The sequence below is a fragment of the Cetorhinus maximus genome, chromosome 29 (assembly GCF_964194155.1).
Source record: "Cetorhinus maximus chromosome 29, sCetMax3.hap1.1, whole genome shotgun sequence".
In the NCBI taxonomy this organism is placed as follows: domain Eukaryota; kingdom Metazoa; phylum Chordata; class Chondrichthyes; order Lamniformes; family Cetorhinidae; genus Cetorhinus; species Cetorhinus maximus.
Window position 1 is genome coordinate 25,615,203 of NC_135907.1, and position 24,333 is coordinate 25,639,535.

The 24,333-nt window shown below is 46.8% G+C and overlaps 1 protein-coding gene across 1 annotated transcript in view; it reads left to right on the forward strand.

Annotated features, from left to right (window-relative positions):
* LOC144669355 (inositol 1,4,5-triphosphate receptor associated 2-like) overlaps positions 1 to 24,333 on the forward strand; it is a 184,654-nt gene that overhangs the window by 108,094 nt on the left and 52,227 nt on the right. The window contains exon 13 of the mRNA XM_078531724.1: positions 21,953 to 22,116. Coding sequence (XP_078387850.1) covers positions 21,953 to 22,116 — 164 coding nt within the window. The remainder of the gene's footprint in view (positions 1 to 21,952; positions 22,117 to 24,333) is intronic.

The window sequence follows — 24,333 nt, forward strand, 5'->3', positions numbered from 1 at the left end:
CCCAACAGTAATGGAACCTTGGAGGAACGTCCATCGCGTGTTGGGTGGAATTTCATGGACCTGGTTCTGCTGCGAAGCAGCTCACGGAAGGTGGAAAGTCACGGTTGAGGGTCTGCTTCAGGACTTCAGTCTCTTGGCAATGATCTGCAACAGATGATCGTTGAAGGGGTGGCAACTGGGGAGGTAGTTGTAAGGGGGGAGGAAGGTGTAGGGGAACGCTCTGGATGCTCGGGAACGCGGCTGAACGTACCTTTCTCTGCTGCGGACACATGTCCATGCGGTGACCACCAGATTGTGAACCCGAGCCTACTCTAGATCTAGGTCTCACCGAGATGTGTGTCTCGGTGCTGGTGGAGGGTGTGGGTAAGCGCTATGACGAGTCTTCCAGGCTGCTTATTTCCAGCTCTTCAAAGGAGGAGGTATCCTCTTTGCTGGAGGTTAGGACATAGATGGAGCTGGGACTGGCTGGCTGAGGGTGTTGACAGAACTCCCTGTGAACCAAAGTAGAGATAGTTAGTGCATGGCAGTAGAGTCAAAAGCATTTGCATTGAGTGAGGGATGATGTGATGCAGGATCCTCCTGTAGGTGTTCGTCGCCGAATTCATCGTCGCCGCAGGCACGGTCCACGCCCTCACCAATCAGCGCGATGGCACGTCCCTCAAAGTGCGTGAGGGACCTAATGTGGACCATTTCACCCCTGGTCTGGGATCTCTCCCTGGTGTTGTCAGACAGCTTCTCCTGCATGAAAACAGATGGAGAGATTGCGAGCAGGACACATGACAAAGCATGGAAAGTGTGTTGAGCGGAGCCATGGATGGGATGGGGACGTGAACTCCAGAGGATATGAGCCTGATGGAGATGTGAGGGTGTGTGTGAGAGTTACTGGTGTTGTCCCTTGAGGTGTGAGATCCCTGTGGATGTGTGTTGGGTTTGTGAGTGTGTGATTTGGGAGTGACGAGAAGAGGGAGTTACCCTGGCAGAATGGATGAGACCATTCATCCTGTACTGGCACTGGGTGGCTGTTTTCTATTGCAAGGTGTTGGCGCTGACCACCGCTGAAACTGCCACCCATGCTGGATTTGTCACCTTGCTTGCTGGCCTTCGCCTAGAGTGGGGGTAGAGGACATCATGGCGGGCCTTCATGGCATCCAATAGGCGTTCCAGGGACATGTCACTGAACCGAGGGGCTGCAGCCTTCTTGCCTTTCGGGGCCATGTCTTCTGTGCAGCAGTCATGGGCTGGAAGCATTGAGCAGTGTGTGCACGACTGCATTTCAAATATGGCTCCTGGCGTGTGGAAGTGGTGAGGTGACGGCATGGTGGGTGAGTTGGAGGCTGCCCGCCATCGAATTGGCATGTTTCCAGGGAATGCATGAATAATGAGGCGGGTTTGGGCCAATGCGGCGTGAAAAGCCGCATTGCGACTAGTAGGTAAAGCATTGTTTTTCCCGCCCACCACCACACTTAGATCAAATCTGAGACGATTCTGCCCTTAGTCTCAGTGGTGGTGACCATGACAACTATCATTGTTTGTTGTAAAGACTGGTCTGGTTCACTAATACCCTTTAGGGAAGGAAATCTGCCATCCTTACCTGGTCTGGCCTACATGTTATTCCAGACCCAATGTGGTTGACTCTTAACTGCCCTCTGAAATGGTCTAGCAGGCCACTCAGTTCAAGCCCAATTAGGGAGGGGCAACAAATGCTGGCCTTGCCAGTGACACCCACCAACCTGAAAGAGTAAAGAAAAAAAACTGTGAACACAGGTGGCTAGATGAACATCTTCCAGACATGGTTAAGTAACTTCTCACATTCATCCTCCCTTATCTGAAAAGACACTATTTTTTATTCTTGCTTTAGGATAACATACACAATTGTTACGACTGGGATGGGAGGAGTGTGCGAATTATCAAGCCCCACTACTCTGCAGGCCGTACCATTAATTTAAAAATTTCTCACCAAAATGGCCAATTGTGTACCTATACCTCTAGTACCCAGAAGAAGAGACTCTGACCAGGCTTCTTTCAAAAACTCAGAGTGATTAATTTATTTTAAAACAAATCTTCATTTAACAAGTTGCAGGTACTGGTTTACACACAATTGTAATCCGAAAGTATAACTATCTCTTCCTAAGGAATTCCCCCAGCGCACACACAGACAAACAAAGGACAAACAGATAGAGTGTCTCTGCAAAGATGGGCTTCGGAGAATGGGTGTTATAAAATAAAGGATAAAGCCTGCAGGGTCTTGACGCTGTCGACCTGGAGTTCTCTCTGGTGTATGCCTGGACGTTCTCAGCACTGGTCTCAGCTTTGCAGGTCCAAATGCAGACTGGTTATGCTCAGATGAGGGTTCTCTGGCCACAGGCTAATAGCCACACAAAATGTTAGGCAAAGTAGAGAGAGAGAGCCAGTCAAGGTAGGCTTCTTTCCTCAGCTTGTTCTCCAACAAAACTTCTTTCCAAATAAGCAGGTTATTTATATAGGTATGCAACTTACGTTTTTTCCCCTCTGCCATGTGATTGCCTTTTTGTCTCCCAGCTATTCATTAACTAAAGTGTGTTGCAGTGCAACAAACAAACAACTCCTTCTCAAGTACCATGTAGGTCAGGTGATTTCTTGGAAGAGGTGTGCTTGTTTACAGTTCCAGGGTGAACTTATGAGCTTCTTTAAAAAAAAATCGCAGGTTAGCATCCAGATGAGCAGATCATGCCAGGTCCTTCCATTTTGTAAAAGAAAACTTCAACCTTGAGAGATATGTATCTAACACAATGCATCCAGTAGTCAACAGATAGCTGTTGTTACTCATCCAGTGCTGATCCCACATACATCCCAGGACATTGAGGTATGCAGATTGTGTGAATTCTCGTTTGCGGAATGAAGACATATTGGGAAATGAATTTCAACAAGGTTAGGTATTATATTTTGTTCAGAAAATGAAGGAGATTTTATATTAATTGGAAAATAAACTAAATGGGGTAGAGGAGCAAAGAATCCTGGGGCAGGAGTTTTAGGTTGGTGTGCGGGCGCGATTTGTAGGTCTGGGAGTGGCTGGGGAACCGACCGCCATCTGTGATAGGCCCCCAACCGCGATTTCACCCTGGCTGGCCAATTAACAGCCAGTTAGCGTGAAGTGCACGCTGAAATGCTCAGCGCTAATGGGGTGGGGCGGGAGGAGGGTGGGTGCTGACGTATGTGTGGGTGCGGTAGAGCGCTGAATGAAAGCTCCCTGAAGGCAGAGAGCTGCCTCAGGGAGCTGAAGACTTCAAAACAATTAAATAAAGATTTTAAAATCACAAATAAAATGTCCAAGCATCACAGTCAGTTCCTTGAACATATACATGTTAAAAATTTTGGCCATAGATTTTTAAAAAAATTTAATAACGGAAACCTCAACCCACCCTTGGATGAGGTTTCATCAAAAATGCAAAGCCCGCCTGGCAGATTCGCCCGTCCACCAACCATGATGTTGAACGGAGCACGAAAAATTGGGGATAATTGGAACTTTAACAATCTTAATTGTCTCCTTAATTGTCGGCCGAAATATCATGCGAGTATGGGATGACGTTGGGACTGTCGCCTGACGTCATCATGCACGATTTTGTGTCCAATTGGGTCAGGTACACGCCTGCACACTGACCTAAAAATTCTGCCTGTGGGGTGCAAATACACATATGACTAAAAAAGTGACAAATATTAATAAGACTCTGAAAAAAAACAAGCAGTTGGGTCCATTTTTGGAGGAATATTGAATTGAAAAGTAGAGAAGCTAAACTTGCATTGAATCTGAGGGCAGGATTTTCGGGTTGTTGGGTGGACGTGGTGGGTGGGCCTGAGAGTGGCCAGGAAATGGGCCGCCGCCCACGATTGGCCCCAGACTACGATTTCATGCTGGCCAATTAACGGGCAGCCAGCGTGAAACATGCGCTGAAAGGCTCAGCACTGCTATGGTGGGGGTAGGAAGACAGTGAGCGCTGAAGTCTGCGTGAGTACGGGGAGCACGTAACGAAAGCTCCCTGAAGACAGAGAGCTGCCTCAGGGAGCTGAAGAATTTAAAACCAAGAAGTAAGGATGTGAAAATGCAGAAAAAAATGTCCACACATTGGACTCGCCCACCTAAACATACAGATAATAAAAATCCTGCCCAAGCATTTTTATTTTTTTTAATTGATATCGGAAAACTCATCCCACCCTTGGATGAGGTTTCTTCAAAAATCCAAAGGCTGCCTGGCCGGTTCACCCACCTGCCAACAGTAATGTTGGACGGGCAGTGAAAAATCACCACTAATTGAAACCTTAATGGTCTTAAAAGACCTCTTAATTGTCGGTGGGTGCGCTGCTGACTGTCACGTGCGCCCGCTGACTGAAATATCGTGCGAGTGCGCGATGACTTCGGGACGGTCACCGTGCGCTACTTTACGCTCGAACGGGTCAGGCGTGTGCCCCCCTGCGGGATGTAAAATTCTGCCGTTGGTTAGACTACACTTGGACTTGTGTGTGCAGTTTTGGCCGCCATGATATAAAAAGAATATAAAGGCACTGGAGAGCGAGCAAAAAGAGATTTACAAGGATGATACCAGAAATGTGAGGTTATACATACCTGCCAGGAAAAAAAATAAACAGGCTGAGTCTCTTTTCTCTTGAAAGAAGAAGGCTGAGGATTGACCTTATAGAAGTCTTTAAAATTATTATAGGCTTTATTGGAGTAGGCACAGATTTCCACTTGTAGGGAAGTGAAAAACTAGAGGATATCGATATAAGATAGTCAGCAAGAAATCAAATAGGAAATTCAGAAAAAACTGCTCCACCCAGAGAGTGGTGAAAATATGGAACACAGGAGTGGATGACGTGAATAGTATAGATGCATTCCAGGAGCGGTTAGATAAGCATACAACCGAAAAGGGAATTAAGGATTTTGCTGATGGTGGGTGTAGGTGAATAAGGATGGAATGAGAGTCTAGTGGAATATAATAGCATGGAATGGTTGGGTTGAATGGCCTATTTCTGTATGTACTATTCATCAGTGGAAACATTCAAGCCTGTTGCTGTCCTAATCCAACATATTCCAGCAAGTTCTTCTCCAAGCCACACACCATTCTGACTTAGAACTATATCACTGTTCCTTCACTGTCGCTGAATAAAAATCACAGATCTCCCTTCCTAATAGCATTGTGGGTATACCTGCACCACGTGGACTTTAGTGGTTCAAGAAGGCAGCTCACCACCACCACTTCAAGGGCAATTAGGAATGGGCAATAAATGCTGGCTTAGCTGTGATGCCCACATCTTGGAAATGAATAAAATAAAAAAAGCAGTCTGATTAAGTTCATTGACCTGAAATGTTAACTCTGTTTCTCTCTCCACAGATAACACCTGACCCGTTGAGAATTTATAGAATTTTCTGTTTGTATTCCAGCAACAGTCACTGGGTAGTGATCAGAAACAAGAACCCTGGCTAATTTTTCCTCTATCTAGTTCAAAGATGTTGAAGCCAGTTGTAGCACCGAGACTGCAATATTGGCTGAGACCAACTAACTCATCACTATCCAGAATTTGAACTGGGGCGCTTCCTGATCTGTATTGTGAGCTATTAGCTGAATAAACTCATTGAACCATCAAGGCTGCACTTCCCATATCTAACCTGCCTAATGAGCATAAGCCAACCCCTCATGCAAATGTTGGGACATAATAAGCAGTACAATATATGTACAGATTTCCTGGGAGGATGTTGGATCCCTAGTGCCAGCTCTTGTCCTAGTTGAGGTCACCATCCTTGCTTAGTTAGAGAAACATCTCAGCCTCCTCTGGAGGTCCCCAGCATCACAGGTACCAGCCTTCAGCCAATTTGATTCACTCCATGTGATATCAAGAAATGGCTGAAGGCACTGGATACTGCAAAGGCTATGGGCCCTGACAACATTCCAACAATAGCACAGAAGACTTGTGCTCGAGGACTTGCTGCCAAGCTGTTCCAGTACAGCTGCAACACTGGCATCTGTCCTGTACACAAAAAGCAGGATAAATCTAACCTGGCCAATTACCACCCAATCAGTCTACTCTCGATCATCAGTAAAGTGATGGACGGTGTCATCAACAGTGCTATCAAGTGCCACTTGTTCAGCAATAACCTGTTCACTGACACTCAGTTTGGGTTCTGCCAGGATCGCTCAGCTCCTGACCTCATTAGAACCTTGGTTCAAACATGGACGAAAGAGCTGAACTCCAGAGGTGAGGTGAGAGTGACTTCCCTTGACATCAAGGCCGCACTTGACCGAGTGAGGCATCAGGGAGCCCAAGCAAAACTGGAGTAATTGGGAATCGGGGAAAACTCTCCGCTGGTTGAAGTCATGCCTAGCACAAGAGAAGATGGCTGTGGTTGTTGGAGGTCAATCATCTCAGCTCCAAGACATCACTGCAGGAGTTCCTCAGAGTAGTGCCCTTGACCCAACCATCTTCAGCTACTTCATCAATGACCTTCCATCATAAGGTCAGAAGTGCATAACGTTCAGCACCATTCATGACTCCTCAGATACTGAAGCTGTCGATGTCCAAATGCAGCAAGACCTGGACAATATCCAGGCTTGGGCTGACAAGTGGCAAGTAACATTCGTGCCACACAGGTGTCTGGCACTGACCATCTCCAACAAGAGAGAATCTAACCATTGCCCCTTGACATTCAATGTCATTACCATCACTGAATCCCCCACAATCAACATCCCAGGTGTTACCATTGACCAGAAAGTAAACTGGACTGTCCATATAAATACTGTGGCTACAAGAGCTGGTCAGAGGCTAGGAATCCTGTGGCGAGTAACTCACCTCTTGACTCCCCAAAACCTGTCCACTATCTGCAAGGCACAAGTCAGGAGTGTGATGAAATACACTCTGCTTGCCTGTGTAAGTGCAACTCCAACAACACTCAAGAAGTATGACACCATCCAGGACAAGGCAGCCCTCTTGATTGACACCCCATCCACAACCATTCACTCCCTCCATCACCGATGGTACGCAGTGTGTACCATCTACAAAATACATTGCAGGAACTCATCAAGGGTCCTTTGACAGCACCTTCCAAACCCACAATCACTACCATTTCGAAGGATAAGGGCAGCAGATGTATGGAAACACCACCACCTGGAAGTCCTGTTCCAAGCCACACACCATCCTGACTTGGAAATACATTGCTGTTACTTCACTATTGCTGGGTCAAAATTCTGGAACTCCCTCCCTAACAGCATGTGGGTGTATCTACACCACATGGACTGCAGCGGTTCAAGAAGGCAGCTCACCACCACCTTCTCAAGAGTAATTAGGGATGGGCAGTAAATGTTGGCCTAGCCAGTAATGCCCACAACCCATGAATGAATAAAAAGAAACATGGTGCCTGGAAACTTACCTGTATTTATGGAATTCTGTGCCTGATAACTTCCTTGGCAGTTTTTAACTAACAATTAATATGTGCAAAACAAAAACAGAATTACCTGGAAAAACTCAGCAGGTCTGGCAGCATCGGCGGAGATATGTGCACTTGGTGTTAAATTCATGTTCTTGCTTTTTTTTCCAACACAGGGATTGAAAGAAGAAATAAATAGATTACAGTATCATCTCACATGTGAAGATTTGACAGTGTAAGTTGGACACAGTAATAGACATCAGGGCCTGGAAAGCCCTCAAGGCCAGAGTTTTAGCAGAATGTTTTTTCACCTGTCTTGGAGATGAGGGTGAGGTTATCTGCTGCATTTTCACAGCACTGGATTATTACAGAATATAGTGACCAAAATTGATTTTTGCGACTGAGTAAACAAGGGCCAGAATTTTACGTGTTAGTTTTGGATGCGCGGCCAACCGGAAGAATATTAAATCACAAGTGACGGCATTGGATGTGCGCCCAACGTCATTGCACACTAGTGTAATAGTACGGTGGGCGGGCGCATGTGGGAGTCAGCAGTGCATCCGCTGACAACTGATCAACCACTTTAAGGCAGTTAAAAGTGCAGTTGACTTGAATTTTATGTTGCTTGTGCAATTTTTCATTCAGCACACAGGCAGGCAGCCATCCTGTTTTAGCACTTTTTTCATGGGATAAAAAGGGGCAGGAACATTGGCTGTGTGAGCTGTTAGGAGTTCAGGTGAGAGTTTGCTGTTTCTTCATTGTTGAGATTTCAGACATTTTCCTCTGGTTTCTTCTGAGGTGTTTGCTTTGTTAGCCTGTTTCTGAGGAGTCTTTTGTTTTGTCAGCTCTGTTGGAGCATTTCTGCCCAGTGTAGCCTGCAGTGTATGGGACAGTACCATCTGCATCTCAGCAGATGGGGATTGTGTACTCCGCTGGGGACACGTCCTCCTCTGAGGAGGAGAGGGGCAGAAGGGGGAAGAGGCCAAGTCACAGAATCACAGAATTGTTACGGTGTAGAAGGAGGCCATTTGGCCCATTATGTCTCCACCGGCTCTCGGAGCATTTTAACTTAGTACCAATCTCCTGCCTCCTGGTGTCTGCAAGCAGCGTTGCAGGGAGTGACCTGTTGGAGGAAAGGTGCAGGCACAGGGGTGCAGGGACAGCAAGGTGGACGGAACCGCAGAAAACGTCACTATCCTGCTGCCAGAGTGTACAGGCAGCGATCCAGCTACCTGATCATGTCCGAGGTACAGTGCCGCAGAAGGCTGTGCCTCCCTAATGACGTTGTGACATCATTATGCCATATGATTGGGCCGGAGATTGCCTCCAACCATTGCCAGTGGCTCTGAAGGACACAGTAGCCCTTAATTTTTATGTATCCGGATCTCTCCAGATGTCAGTGGGGATCTGTGTGAAGTGTCCCAATCAACTGTCCGTAGCTGCATCAAGCTGGTAACTGGTGCTTTTTCAGACAGGTCATCACAGTCATTCATTACTGGCCAGCCAGGCTGAGCGAGCCAGAGACTTCACAGCTATTGCTGGGTTCCCCCACACCCAGGGTGCCATAGACTGCACTCATATGGCCATCAAGGTGTCAGCAGGTCAGTCGGGTGCCTTTCTGACTAGGAAGGTTTACCAATCCATGAACGTGAAGATAGTATGCGACCACAAGACCAAGATTCTGCAAGTCTGTGCAAGGTGACCTGGCAGCTCCCATGATGCGTACATACTGCGACCCTCCCAGGTGCCAAACCTGTTCGTGGCTCCAGCTCGGCTGGATGCTGGGTTGCTAGGTGACAAAGAGTATCCATTGAAAAAGTGGCTCATGACGCTACTCCAGCACCCTAGGGCAGAGGCGGAAGAGAGGTACAATCAGAGCCATGCCTCCACAAGGCTGGTGGTTCAGAGGACAGTAGGGCTACTGAAGATGAGGTTCTGCTGCCTGGACTGTTTTGGGGGTTCCCTGCAATATCCTCCAGAGTGTGAGTTGCTTATTGCCATTGTCTGCTGTGCTCTGTATAATCTGGCACTGGCAAGGGGGCCCCACTTGAGGATGAGGATACCGAGGCAGCTCCACACGCCTCAAAGGAAGACTCTACAGATGGATCAGCTGAGGAGCCTGGGCAGGCACAGGGTGAGGACGAGGAGGTAGACTTGATGAACCTTCAGGGAGGCGGGGACACCAGGGAGGCCTTAATTCAACACTCCTTCAGTTAGGCTGCCAAGGCTTGGCTTTCATTTTAGTTCAAGGGCACCGCCTCCATCACACACATTTCTGAGAAGGCAATGCCATGACCCCAATGTCGCCTCACAACCTCTGTAATAAAGCTTGTTGCCCCTGCTGTTTATTATAGGGCACTGGTGAGGCCTGCACCTGTGGAAAACATGAGGGACACCCAGGGCATGGAAACAAAATCTTGCTTTATATCTTTACCAGAGTTGCAAACAAAGAACAAAACATAATATGGTTGCCAAAGTTACACAAAAACAATACATAGCACTGATGAATTGGACCCGTGAAAATGCATGGTGTGTTAAACGTATGTTTACGAGTGCTTTGTCTTGGTGATTCCACCCCCATCACCTCGCTGGCAGTGACATTGGAGACAGATAGCTGACTGTTGTCGTGTTTGCCCTGTTGACCTTGGTGATCGTCCTCTGGCTGGCATGGCCTGACCCAGCTCTGCCTGGGGAGGTGCGACCAGTGACATGGCTGGGCACTTTTCAGTTGTTGTAGCCTCAGAAGATGCTGCGGTCACTGGCAAAGGTGTTGGGGGGTGAGGTTGGATGGGAGGGGAGTACAGGGGGAGAAGGGTGTAGCATGGGGAGAATGTGGCACTGGGGAGGAAGGTGTAAGAGGAGCTCGGTGAGGGGGGAAGGAGCTCGGGTGGAGGAAGGAGTTTGGAGCGGGGGTGAAGGAGTCCATGGGGAGAGAGAATCAGGGGGGAGGAGGCAATCCGGGAGGATGAGGGAGTAAAGGGGGGAATGTCTGTGTGAACACACAAGGGAGGGGTCTGTGGAGCGAACTGAGGGTGGGCGTGGTAGGAGGGAGTCATTAGTATGAGAGGGGGCAGAGTGAGCCGGAAGGGTAGGAGGGTGAGGGTGCGATGGTAGCGGTAGGAGGGACGGCAAAGGTGGTTAGTGGGGACTTGGAGGCAGACACAGACCCTGGGGGTGGGAAGGAGGAGGTTGGGGAGGTCAGTGTGGATGGGTGAAAGGACTGGGGGAGGAGAAAGGATGGGGACCTGAGAAGAAATCTTACTACAACTGCGTTTTTGAAATTGAAAGTGTGAGAGCCTCGTGTTGGGTGGGCATAGGTGCTCCATGGGAGTGCGATCAGAGGGTGGGCAGAGGTGCAGTTCAGATAGTGGTAAAAATAGGAGTAGGGCTGATTAATGAGCAAAAAGAGGATTTACACTTGGAGGCAGGGGGCATGGCTGAGCTGGTAAATGCATACTTTGCATCTATCTTTACCAAGGAAGCAGATGCTACCAAAGTTATTGTGACAGAGTAAGAAACTCTGTCACTAGAAGGGCCAAAATTGATAAGGAGGAAGTGTTAGATGAACGGTCAGTACTTAAAGTTGACAAGGAACTGGGACCGGGTGAGATGCATCCAAGGATATTGAAGGAAGCAAGCTTGGAAGTTGCAGCAGCACAGGCCATAATCTTTTTGTCTTCCCTAGACTCAGGGGAGGTGCCAGAGGACTGGAGAATTGCAAACATTATGCCCTTGTTCAAAAAAAGATTGTAAGAATAAGCCCAGCAATTACAGACCAGTAAGCTTAACTTTAGTGGTGGGGAAGCTTCTTGAAACAATTATTCGAGATAGAATTAGTAGTCACATGAAAAAACGTGGGTTGATGAGGAAGAGTCAGCATGGATTTCTAAAGGGTGAATCATGTTTAACTAACTTGCTGGAGCTTTTTGAAGAGGTAACAGAAAGGGTTGATGAGGGTAATGCTGCTGTTGTTTATATGGACTTTCAAAAGGCATTCAATTCAGTGCCACACGACAGGCTTGTGTGAAAAGTTAAAGCTCATGGAATAAAAGGGACAGTAGCAACATGGATACGAAATTGGCTGAGTAATAAGAAACAGGGTAATGGTTAATGGATATTTTTCAGGCTGGAGGAAGATTTGTAGTGGAGTTCCCCAGGGACTGATATTGGGACCCTTGCTTTTCCTGATATATATTGATGATCTAGATCTTGGTGTGCAGGGGACAATTTCAAAGTTTGCAGATGATATGAAACGTGGAAGCATTGTAAACTGTGGGGGCAGTATAGAACTTCAAAAGGACATAGATAAGTTGGTGGAGTGGGCAGATAGGTGGCAGATGAAGTTCAAGGTGGAGAAGTGTGAGGTAATGCATTTCCGTAGGAAGAACATGAACAGACAATATAAAATAAGGGGTACAATTCTTAAGGGAGTGCAGGAGCAGAGGGACCTGGGTGTATATGTGCATAGATCATTGAAGGTGGCAGGACAGGTGGAGAGAGCAGTTAATAAAGCATACGGTATCCTAGGCTTTATTAATAGAGGCATAGAATACAAGAGCAGGGAGATTTTGCTGAACTTATAAGTATTGTGCACAGTTCTGGGTGCCATATTATAGGAAGGATTTGAACACATTGGAGAGAGTGCACACAATGGTTCCAGGGATGAGAAACTGCATTTATGAAGAGAGATTGGAGAGGTCTCCTTGGAGAGTAGAAGGCTAAGAGGAGATTTGATAGAGGTGTTCAAAACCATGACGGGACTGGATAGAGTAGAGAGGGAGAAACTGTTCCTTCTCATAAAAGGATCTAGAACAAGAGCGCAGATTTTAAGCGATTTGGAAAAGAAATAAATGTGACGTGTGAAATAAGCTTTTTCACAGCGAGTGGTTCAAGTCTGGAATACACTGAAGTGTGCTGGAGGCAGGTTCATTCAGAAATTCTTAACTTTTCTAGGCCTAACAGCAGGGGTGGAGACAGCCTGTGCAATGATTGGTCCTGTTCCCTCTAATGACTTCGGCATGGGTCCTCTGGAGAGCCAAAGCCTTGAAGGCCCCGGCTTGCTTTGGCTGTCCTCCTGTGGGCCAGCTGCTCCCTCTACGGTGACAGAGGATGAGGTAAAGAGGGTCACAGGCAAAGGGGACCCAGAGGGAGAGGACAGCCTCTGAGATTCCTGAGTGGATGACCTTGGGGTGTCCAGCTGCCACTCCTCCTCCCTTCAGGCGCCGAGGGCCCTGGCCTGACTCCTTGAGGGGAAGGAGCACCTTGAGGGATGTTGAGATGCCCTGTTTCCCCCTTGCATTGCCACTGCAGGAACTCAACCATTGCAACCAGATGGCGTGCAGGTCTGCGTGCATCTCTGCATCCTGCTGGAACAGGAGTAAAAAGGAAGAAAAATTTGTGTTTATATAGCACTTTTCATGACCCACAGGTCATCCCAAAGTGCTTTACTGGCAGTGAGGTACTTTTGAGGTGTCGTCACTGTTGTAGGAACCCAGCAGCATTTTGCACAGCAAACTCTCACAAACAGCAATGTGATAATACCCAGATAATCTGTTTTTGTGATTTGGATTGAGGAATGAATATTAGCTAGGACACCTCTTATCTCTTTTTTTGTACCTACAGAGCCTGTGGTCTGCAGAGTGTGGAATTACAAAGTTCCACTGTTCCTTTAAGAGCTCCAGAACACTCATTACAACTAGAAATAGAAGAGTTTCAGCAGGTAGGGATTATCAAAAGAACTCAATTTAGGATAGTTCACTTAGACATGTATTTTCCAGTCCCATAACTGAAAGGAGGCAGGCCTTTGGAGTGGGATGATGACTCAACTTTTCACGTGCGCTCTTGTTCTATATCCTTTTACGAGAAGGAACAGTTTCTCCCTATCTACTCTATCCAGCCCGCTCATGCTTTTGAACACTTCTATTGGTCAGCTGATTTTGGTTTCCAGTCTATTTTCTGCATGGCCCAGTGGGAAAACTGATCATCTGGTTCCAAACTAATCTAAGTCCATTGCTGTGAAGATGCTAGTTTAAGGTAACTTGACTTGCATATCTCCACACTCTTCTTCCTTTTGGAATAGAAGGATTTTACAGGCTGTTTAATATCCTGCTTTGAGCCACATCAACACTCCTTCTGTGGCTAAAAAGTCCAGGGTTGGGACTTGTAGTTCAGTGCCACAGTGCTGCTAATTGAGCCAGCCAGGCTCTACTGATATTGATTAAAGCTAAAGGAAGATATCTTTGTTTCAGAGCATTGGTTACCTACATATTTCATAAATTTTACATGTGCATTGTGAGCTTTACACCCCTGAGATTTCCTGTGTACTGATGATTGCATAATGCTCAATACAATAGTATCAGATCTGTGCTGCTGCAATAAAACAGAAAATGACGGAAATACATGGAGGTCTGCCAACATCTGACAGACAAAATACACTTGAGAATTTAAAGGAAACGTTCGTACCTGAACTCTGTGGGACATAAAGGCCTAGGCTTTCTGACATTGTCGCACCAGTTTTCTGACATGTCAAGTGGAAATGGATGAAAATGTGCTCTGGGATGTTCTCTGCCAAAATCCACCACCCAGTCTGGAGGGCGATTCTGACGGCATAAAAATCGCCTGTCCGTATTTGAGCAGGGATATTTAAATTAAATTAAAATGGAGAAAAATGAAAATGAAGATCATCGTGCAACAAAACCTTACCATGTGTAGTCATGGTCAAGAACACGTACTGCTGTAATCTTGTGCAGTAGGTCACAAATAAGATTTAAGGAAACATAAAATAAAACTAATGTCAACACAGGGGCAAGGCCAGGACACATTTGAAAAGATAAAGTAAGCAAAAGGGTGTTCTAAAAGAGCATATGAAAATAATTGGCAGTTGCCTTAAGAGGTAACAGGGTCATAAAGGAACTAATACCACAATATTATAATAGAAAATAAAGGAATGACAGAAATGTTTAACAAGGGATTTAATAGAAATTATAAAAATTTGAAAGGGAGATTTAATAAATTATTTTCTTGCACTAGTTGATCATTGGTAATAAGGGAGCATACATTGACAGTTAATGCTAAAAATTTACAGAAGTTAGAATAATTGTTTCATCTAATAAATTGTCAGATTATGGGAGAGGATTTTTCCCTCATCGGATGGGCTTGGAGGGGGCGGTTGGGAAGCTGACCACCGCCCGCGTTCAGGGCCGGACTGCAATATCATCCTGGCAGGCCAGTTAAGGTCAGCCCAGTGTGAGTCGCGGGTGGCAGTGCTTAGCGCTGCCTGTGTAGAGGGGGAGGAGGGCGAACGCAAACTTCACGCATGTGTGTGGGTGCGTGCTGGAAAAACTCCCTGAGGCACAGAGCTGCCTCAGGGAGATGACGAGTTTAGAACATTAAAAATAAATTTTTAAAAATGTTATAAAACATGTCCCCTCATGTGACTGTCACATGAGCAGAGACATGTTATAAATGAAATGTTAAAATTTTAATTTTATTTTTATTTGCTGTTGAAAACCTCAACGTGCCCATTGATGAGGCTTCCTAATTAATTATCAGATTATGGGAGAGGGTTTTTCCCTCATCGAGTGGGCTGGGCAGGGGAGGTTGGGAAGCCGGCTGCTGCCTGCGATCAGGTCCAGACTGCAATATCACACTGGCGGGCCAATTAAGGCCCGCATGGGAGACTGATAATGAAGGTAAGAGCCCATGGGATCCAAGGCAAATTGGATCCAGAATTGGCTGAGTGGCAAGAAGCAGAGGGTGATGGTCGAGGGGTGTTTTTGTGATTGGATGCCTGTGTCCAATGGGGTTCCACAGGGATCGGTGTTGGGTTCCTTGCTGTTTGTGGTATATATAAATGATTTAGATTTGAATGTAGGAGGGTTGATCGGTAAGTCCACGGATGACACAAAAATTGGTGAGGTGGCAAATAGCGAGGAGGATAGCCTTAGATTACAGGATGATATAGACGGACTGATCAGCGGCAAATGGAATTTAATCCGGATAAGTGTGAGGTGATGCACTTGGGCTGGACAAACAAGGCATGGGAATACATGATGAATGGTAGGACCCTGGGAAGTACCAAGGATCAGAGGGACCTTGGTGTGCATGTCCACCGGTCCCTTAAGGTAGCGGGACAGGTAGATAAGTTGGTTAAGAAGGCATATGGGATATTTGCCTTTATTAGCCGAGGCACAGAATATAAGAGCAGGGAGGTTATGCTGGAACTGTGTAAAACGTTGGTTAGGCCTCAGCTAGAATATTGCATGCAGCTCTGGAATCCGCATTATAGAAAGGATGTGATTGCACTAGAGAGAGTGCAGAGATTTACCAGGATGTTGCCTGGGCTGGAGAGTTTTAGTTATGAGGAGAGATTGGATAGACTGGGGTTAATTTCCTTGGAGCAGAGGAGATTGAGGGGGGACATGATTGAGGTGTATAAAATTATGAGGGGCATAGATAGGGTAAACAGGAAGGAACTTTTCCCCTTGATGGAGGGATCAATAACCAGGGGGCATAGATTTAAGGTAAGGGGCAGGAGGTTTAGAGGGGATGCGAGAATCTCCAGCTGTTTCTTCTCTTCCTTGACTACCACCTTCCTCCCACCTTTCCATTTTCTATCCTCTGATTTCAAAGGGTGCTGCTTGCCTAAAAGTTTTAAATCTTTGTTCCTGCACATGAGTTCTTACTACTGAAGGAAGTGAATCTTTAAATCGAGTGGGTGGTGAGGGGGAGTTGAGGGAGTATGAAGGGTGAAATCTAGAGGGCTAATATTTAACAAAACAACTGGGGCAAAGTCCCAGAGAACCGAGGCAGGTCTTTTAACCAGCTTGCCTCAGTGCTCAGCAGCCCCTGGGGCCACCTCCAATCTACACCTGTGGTTGGAAGGCCTGATTTTGTCTTGCAGCTGCCCTCCTTGAACAAAGCTCCTGCCATTTGGGGCACTTTTTCCACTGCAGCTGTGGTGAGCTGGGAAATTTCTCAGCTCTATGCACCCGCCTCAGGAGCATAAGTTCAGGCTTGAGAGATACTTTACATCATACATGCTGAGCCAAGACTATGTTCTGTCATAGTCTTCCTAATCTTATGTCACAGTGACTCACTTTTATCACGTATCTGCACATTACCTCATGTCTTGAATGCTGTGAACTGTATCAGTTTACAATAACTTATATCAGCTTACAATAACTTAGATCAGCTGAGCATTCCAAACACGTGCTGGGTGTCAATAGATGAAGGTTGCCTTGCAAGTTAAAAATCTATCCCATCTTGTTCAAGAAATTAGGGGAAAATGTTTTTCCACAACTCGATATTTGCAGAATGTTGTATTATTAGTAGAAATACAAGCATGGGTTCAGAATCTTAACTGCTACTGTTTCAGGTGTACATCAACAATCTAGGTGCAGCAGTTAATGCTATGATAGCCAATCGCATTGTTGTTAGTTATATCACAATGACCTGATGCAGGTTTTCACCCTGCCGCAGATTACTCCTTATCATGAATCTAGGCTACAACAATTAAACCTGCTTTTTATTCCCCTGGCAGAAGACAGACTTTTCAGCAAATAATTTACCCACGCCACTGTGTGGCACGGTGCCGCTCCATGACTCAACTGGACAAATCAAAGACGTTCTGTATTATATATGTTCTCAACTAAACCAGATGGATTTTCAGGCAATCAGTGAGAAACTGGTAAGAATTACTGTCACCTCTGATTCTCCTATGCAGATGTTGGGAATGGCTGAGGCCCTTATTATTATTTACCTTCACAAGCTAATAGCCTGCTCACACTTGTGTAGGCTTTCACATGAGGCAAAAATATTTTGATGAGCTACTAAAGGGCTGCTAGCAAATGTGGAAGCACACACCAATGTAACTGAGTAACAGGAGAAAATTGGGATAAAGTAAGTCCTTTAGGCATCAACTTTGTTGGAAAAAGCACAAAATTTCCACTGTTGCTATTCGTTTGCTATTATGCTGTTATGATCCCACCTGATGTTAGTACTGGACAAGTCAGATTCCTGGGTGGAACCTGGCTTGATAAATCCTAACTTTTATTTTTTGGTTAGACACGTGGAGGGTGGCTACTGAACACAGTCACAGAGTCTGCTGTCACATGAGCAGGGACATGTTATTCATGAAAAATTAAAGTTTTAGTTTTATTTTTATTTGTTTTTGGAAACCTCATCCCACACGTGGATGAGGTTTCCAAAAAAATGAAAATATAGTTCATCATCTTCTTGTTTAATAAATGTTTTTTTTCTTTTGTTGAAAGTACATCAGCAGACTCTGTGACTCTGTTCAGTAGCCACCCTCCACGTTTCTAACCAAAAAATAAAAGTCATGAGTGTATTTCACATTTCACGCTGGGTGGGCCTTAATTGGCTCGGCAGTGTGACATTGCGGTGCGGTGGCAATCGCAGGTAGTGGTTGGCTTCCCGACCGCTCCCACTGAACCCGCCTGCCAAGGCCAAAATTCTGCCCGTGGAAACTCTGTCTTTCACACGGGATTTCGACTGAGGTTGACTGACTCGCTCGGGCGCCATATTTTAATGACAGCTGCGCACACACTTCTCAATACCTGCAGCCCAGAACTTATTCAGTGAAGACATGGCCCCAAACGCCAAGGAGAGTGTATACCCCCCGATTCAGAGACGCGTCCCTGGGACGCCTTTTAAACGCCGTGGAGACCTCCCGTGATGTCCTCAACCCCTGCTTTGGCCGCAGGAGGCCCATCAGTCTCACTACTTGGGAGTTGGTGGCAGAGGTGGTCAGTGGCAATGCTGCACTCAAGAGGTCGGCCATCCAGTGCAGAAAAAGGATGAATGATCTCATCCATGCCGCCAGGGTAGGTTAACTATCTCATCACTCTCAACTAAGGATGTAGAAATCGTGAACGCTTCCTGGGAATTGTGTGCAGACCTGTAGGATGCGTTTGTGGTGGTCGCAGACCAGCTGAACATTCAGCGGGTGGAAGCTCTTGCGGTTGATGTAGTTGACTGTTTGTTGCCAAGGAGATCAAATGCCATGTGAGTGCAGTCGATTGCGCTCTGCACTGTGGAAAACAGAGATCTGCGCAAATCCCAATGCTCTTGCTTCCTGGCTTGCCTGATCCCGGTAGAAATGCACAAAGTTCTGTGCCTTTGCAAAGTTGGTGTCCATGACCTCCTGGATGCACTTGTGCGTGAAAGCTTGCGAAATACTGCACAGGTCACCTGTGGAGCCTTGGAAGTAGCCACTGGTGTAAAAATTGAGCACCGCAGTCACTTTCATGGCCACTGGCAGTAGATGCCCTCCGTGTACCCGGTGCTAAATCCTGCAGCAGGTGACATATGTGACCAACAAGTTCCCTAGACTTGAGCAAATTCAGCGACATTGGCTCTCAGACATTTGCAGGAATGACAAGCGTCATCTATATACTCTGGGTCTAGCGAGGCGCCTACGAGCAATGGCTCATTAGATCTTCAGCTGCGTCCGAAGGGGGCCCTGCCGCACCTTCATCTCCTCCCATTGGCGAGCCAGGTGCCACCATCGCACTCTTCTCCTTCTTCTCCACTCCCTGTAAGCCAAGAGGCATACCACTGGATCACCAGGCTCCATGATCCTGACATTCTCCTCCTGCAGTCTCAAGGCCCCTCGCCCATGCTGGAGAGCGTTGGCCACCACTTGAATGGCCAGTGTGTAGTGCACTTCATGGCTGTCTGAAACCTCACCCACCTCCACCCCACTGCACTTAACTGATTGGTTACAGCTTCGGCCACTGGACTGCACGCTGTGCTCTCAACTCAGACACAGGCATTCCCCTAAAATGGATTGCAAGGCTGCACTTCTGGTTTGAACCATGAGGGATACTGGTCCAAACCTTAATAAAGACATTGCAAGGGGATCTGAGCATCTCTAGCCATGACTGCACCATGACCACCTTTCCCAAGGGGACTCTACAACTTATTCAGTCGCCCAATTGTTCTGCATCCCCCTAAAACACACATTAATTTGCAGCCTGCTCCCGAGGGGTGAAAAGATCTGGAGCATTTGGGTGTCCATTCATGCTTTTGCATTGTTTGGGTGGGCAGAAATGCTTCAGAGGCCCGACTCCAAGCATGTCAATGGAGCTGCTGCTGAATGGTCTCAGCTGCAGAAGAATGCTAATTTTTGACAAGGTATGCCAAATGCGTGGCCGCTTTCCCAACCACCCCCCCGGCCCCTGGCATGTGCTTGTGTACTTCCTTCAGTCTGTGCTGCCTTGCCCCTACACTGCACTGGAGACCTTGCCCCAGCATTGCACTGTAGGGGTTGATTCCGGTGTGCAGGCACGATGACATGCAAATGCATTAAAATTAAGTTTATGACATTGGACAGCGGGAAAATGCAGCCCGCCATTGATGGGCAGAGCGGATGATTGCAAAATGGTTTCATGACGCCGTAAAACTGGTTTTTGGCCTTTTCATCATATTGTCTGCTCATGCCCGCCACCAACGGGAGCAGACGATTCCGGCCTAAGTATGGATGAGGTACAACAGAATTGTTTCGGTGCAGAAGGAGGCCATTTGGCCTATTGTGTCTGCAAAATATGATTGTGCTGCCAGGTATTCAAGTACATGAGAATGAACACTAAGAAGTTAATTGTCATTCCTTCGAAGACATGTTTCTCATGGAACCCATCAAAGATCTTTGCAAGAGCTGGACCTAGAGGGGATCCCATGGCAACACCATCTATTTGGGCATACATGGAGTCATTAAAACTGAGCTCAACTGCGCGAGTTGCCAAGTTCATAAGTTCAATGAATACTGATTCACACAATGGTGGTGGGTCTAGATTGCTATGATGTAGTGCTGCAGCGCTTCCTTAAGTGGTGAATAGGCTAGCAATGTCAAAACGCCTACCCCTCGCATATTTCTGATATGTGGATGATACATTTACTATATTTAAATCCGCAGCTACATGTAATAATTTCCTTATATATCTTAATGGGCTCCATCCTGCGCTCAAACTCACCTTTGAAATGGAGCAGTCAAATGAAACCCCCCCCTTCCTTGACGTGCTGGTTGAAAAATCTGCCAGGGGTTCTTTACCATGGTCTGCCGCAAGCCTACCTTCACTGGTCAATATACGCGATGGGATTCTTACAGTTCCATGTGCTATAAGATTGGTCTTATTGGCAACCTTGTAAATTGGGCCCGAACCATTTGTTCACCATACAAGCTTGATGCTGAAATAGGGGCATCAAAGACATCCTGCAGGATAATGGCTACCCTGATCAGATCATTTTGTGCTGTACATCACACAAACTCATGAACGGGCCTAAGGCCGTCACTTTTGGCCCTGAAAGGTGCCCAGTCTACCTCAGATTACTTTGGAAGGGCAAGGTATCTCAAAAATTTGAGCAACAGATGAAGCTATCTGTTTGATGCTGCTCCTATGCAGTAGCAACACGAGTGGTATTTGTGACTAACAGGATGCTGCCGCCAAGCCTAAAGCACATTCCACTTATCACACAAATGAGTAATGTGGTATATGAATTTCAGTGCCAGTGTGATGCTAGGTATGTATGCCATACATCTCAAAGACTGGGAGATCATATCAAATGGCATGTCCCAGCCACTGTTCGCAACGGGCAAGGTATAGACCGAACCAGCCTGTGCTTGCAAAATTCAAAACACAATGTCCAACATTAGATGTGATTCCGCGATTGGACAACATTTGCTGAATAATTCTCAGTGTGCTAAGAATTACACTGACAACCAATTTAAGATTGTCAGTCGAGCTCGCAGTGTGTCACTTTTGCGTGTACTGGAAGCTACATATATTAATACACAGGACCCTGTTCTTTGCAGACAGAAAGAACATGTACACACATTGCGCCTGTTTCAGCTAAACAAAATAAGTGACAACCACTCGCTGACCCATTCCGCAGAGCAATGCCTTGATCAATCAGGGCCAAGCTGCCTGGTTTGAATTTCAAACAATGCTTGGCAGCTAACTGTCAGTCACCATCACTGGTGCATTCTCCATGGCAATGCCTCTACCAATCAGAGTCCACTTGCCAACCAGTCAGCACTCTCTTTACATAATTGTTGTTTTCCCCTTATATTGGTCTTCTTGTGAAGAGTCCTGATGAGTGCAAGATAAAAAACTTCCACATGTCTCTTTTTTTCAGCAATACAAACATACATTTTGGTTTTTTCTATAGTTTTTGTTTGGAGATAGAGCACATCATCCACTCTGGGAATGGCTAAGACATTGTAGTGATGAGAAAACCCAGGAGTTTTAAATTCTCTTAGTTTAAAGAGAAAATGGAGCGTGGGCAAGCATACCTTTTCTGCTTTATTTGCACTATACACTAAATTCTTTATAATTTGCTTGTGTATCCATGTGGCTGTCCATTAGTCACCTTTTAAGAGCTCTGTAATTTTTTGCATTCTGTCTTTCAGATTATTTACTTGCTTGCTGATAAGGTTGTTTATCCATTACTTTTTGTCTGTCAGTCTGCCCATCATGCCTGATTTATCTATTAGTTCACTACCTGCTTGTGCCTGACTACTTACTTATCATCTTATATTCACAGTTTATGCAGCAAGAGGTTGAAGAGGAGGCAAAAGGATGTCTGCAGAAAATCAGTGCTCTGGTTCACAATATGATTGTCTGGGATATGTACAAGGGGAACCTGGCTCCACAGAAGATAGCAGTCACACAGCTGTGTCAAGCAACAGAGAGGGATTCACACATTAGGTACTTAGGCTAACCCGTCAAAGCACAAATATGTGGCTCAATTGCATTTTAATTATGAGAGAGCAAGATTTAACAAGTCTTATCGTTTACTACCTCACCTATCAAGAAACTTGTGTTGAAGACCTCTAATGTATTGAAGTCATTGACCTGAAATGTTAATTCTGTTTTTCTCTCCACAGATGCTGTCAGACCTGCTGAGCATTTCCAGCATTTTCTGTATTTATTCCAGATTTCCAGCATCCACAGTATTTTGGTTTTGTATCACTACAGATCTTAGTAGTTAGGGAATATGATTCATGGGCCAGGATTTTACGGCTCCTTCCTCCTGCCGGGATATTATGGTCCTGCCGAATGGAGATTTAAGGCTCACTACATCCACTGTGGGGAGACACGCGCAGCGGGGCCGTAAAATCCTAGCCATGGAACCATAGGCCAGAATTTTGACGTCGGCTTGCGGGGGTGGGCCCGACACGCCGACGTGTAAAATGTTGCGCGGTGACATCGGGTGTGCATCCCGATGTCACCACGCGCCGTCGCGATATTTCGGTGGGCAGGCGCTATGCGCTCCGATGCATGCTCGTCCTTAATTAACAGGCCACTTAAGGCCCTTGAGCCATTAATATACCGAGATTTTTCAGAGCCCGTGCGATTTTCAGTGCGTTACACAGGCGCAATAGGGAGGCGAGTGGGCCACATTTTAAAAAACTTCATCCACAGGTGGGATAAGAGGGGTGAGTAGGCTCGCTAATGCTATTTGTTAGTCATTTACTTTTTAAACTTACTTGCTTGTGAGAACAGGAGAACTTGAAATCTCTCCAGAGCTGTTTGAACAGGAATAACAGGCTTCAGGTCAGGACCCTGGATTAAACATCATTCTTGGGGCCTTGCAGGTTTCGTGTATCTCTACCAGATCCTCCCGCAGACCCTGCTGGACTTCCAGCATCTGCTGCCTCAGGGACGACCCACTGAGCATGTTCCTGGTTCCCTGCAGTCCTCTGACTGCCGGCGCCATGGGCAGTCTCCGTCTCTGCCTGCACCTCAAGCGAGCATGAAGTGCCCTCACCACTGTGCCCCGGGCCACTAGCCGACGATCTTATCTCTACCGAAGTGATGGTAACTGTGCTGGTGCCTGCCTGGCTGAGATGGTGTGATGCTGGTGCGTATATCTCTTCAGGGCCCTCTGCCTCCTCAGTCCAGGTGTGCTCCGGTGAGGCTGAAAGGAAGAACAAGGACATTTGATTAATTGAAGTCGTAACACTGTTTATGTGCATGCCTGGCCCCCCGGATCAGGATGCGCACCCCCTTCCATAATCAATGGGAAACCCAAGTTGGATGCTGAATTCAATGAACAGTCAACATGGTTGCAACGACAGACATTGTGACCTCAGTGCACGGTGCTCTTACCTCCCACTGGCACCCCAACCTCACCACTGCTGGTAGACCTGGGCGCATGGCACCTCTCCAGCTCGAAAGCCTCCTGCTTGTATTTGGTGAGCATGAGTAGTTTGGCCTGCCCTCCGCCAGTCCGCATCCGTTCTACATTATTGTGTGCAGTCTTCTCCTGAAAGGAGACAGGAGCATTGGTTAGTCTACCCTGTACCTGGATTGCCATTGCAGCCCTGCCACCCCACCTGAGTGAAACATTGCAGGGCTCATGTGATTTGTGACCCTGGAGCCATCATACACTCACTCCAAGCAGCCAGGGCTGACCCCCTTGCCCAGATGCTGCCTCCATCATGTTTGCCACTCACATGTATGACCTTCTAAAACAAGGAAGCAATACCACCTAGGAGGACAAGGGCAGCAGATTGATGGCTGCCCCGCCACCTGGAAGTTCCGCTCCCAGTCACTCAGCATCCTGACTTTGAAATACTTCGGCGTTCCAGCACTGTGTCACGGTACAGATCCTGGAACTCGCCCCCAAAACAGTACTGTGGGTCTAAGTGCACCACATGCAGCAGATACAGAAGCCAACTCAGCACCACCCTCTCAGGGGCAATTAGGCATGGGCAATAACTGCTGGCCCACCCAGCAAAGGCCACATGCAGTGAATGATTCAATTCAGTAACTACATTCAGAGTTGGGGAGTGGGGCCAGGGGGGGGGGGCAATCTAACTGCTGTGCTCAGTGACCCATGCAAACATGGTACTCACCCTTCCCGATCGCAAGAGGTCGTTGAAACGCTTGTGGCACTGAACCCAGGTGCTTTGCACCAAA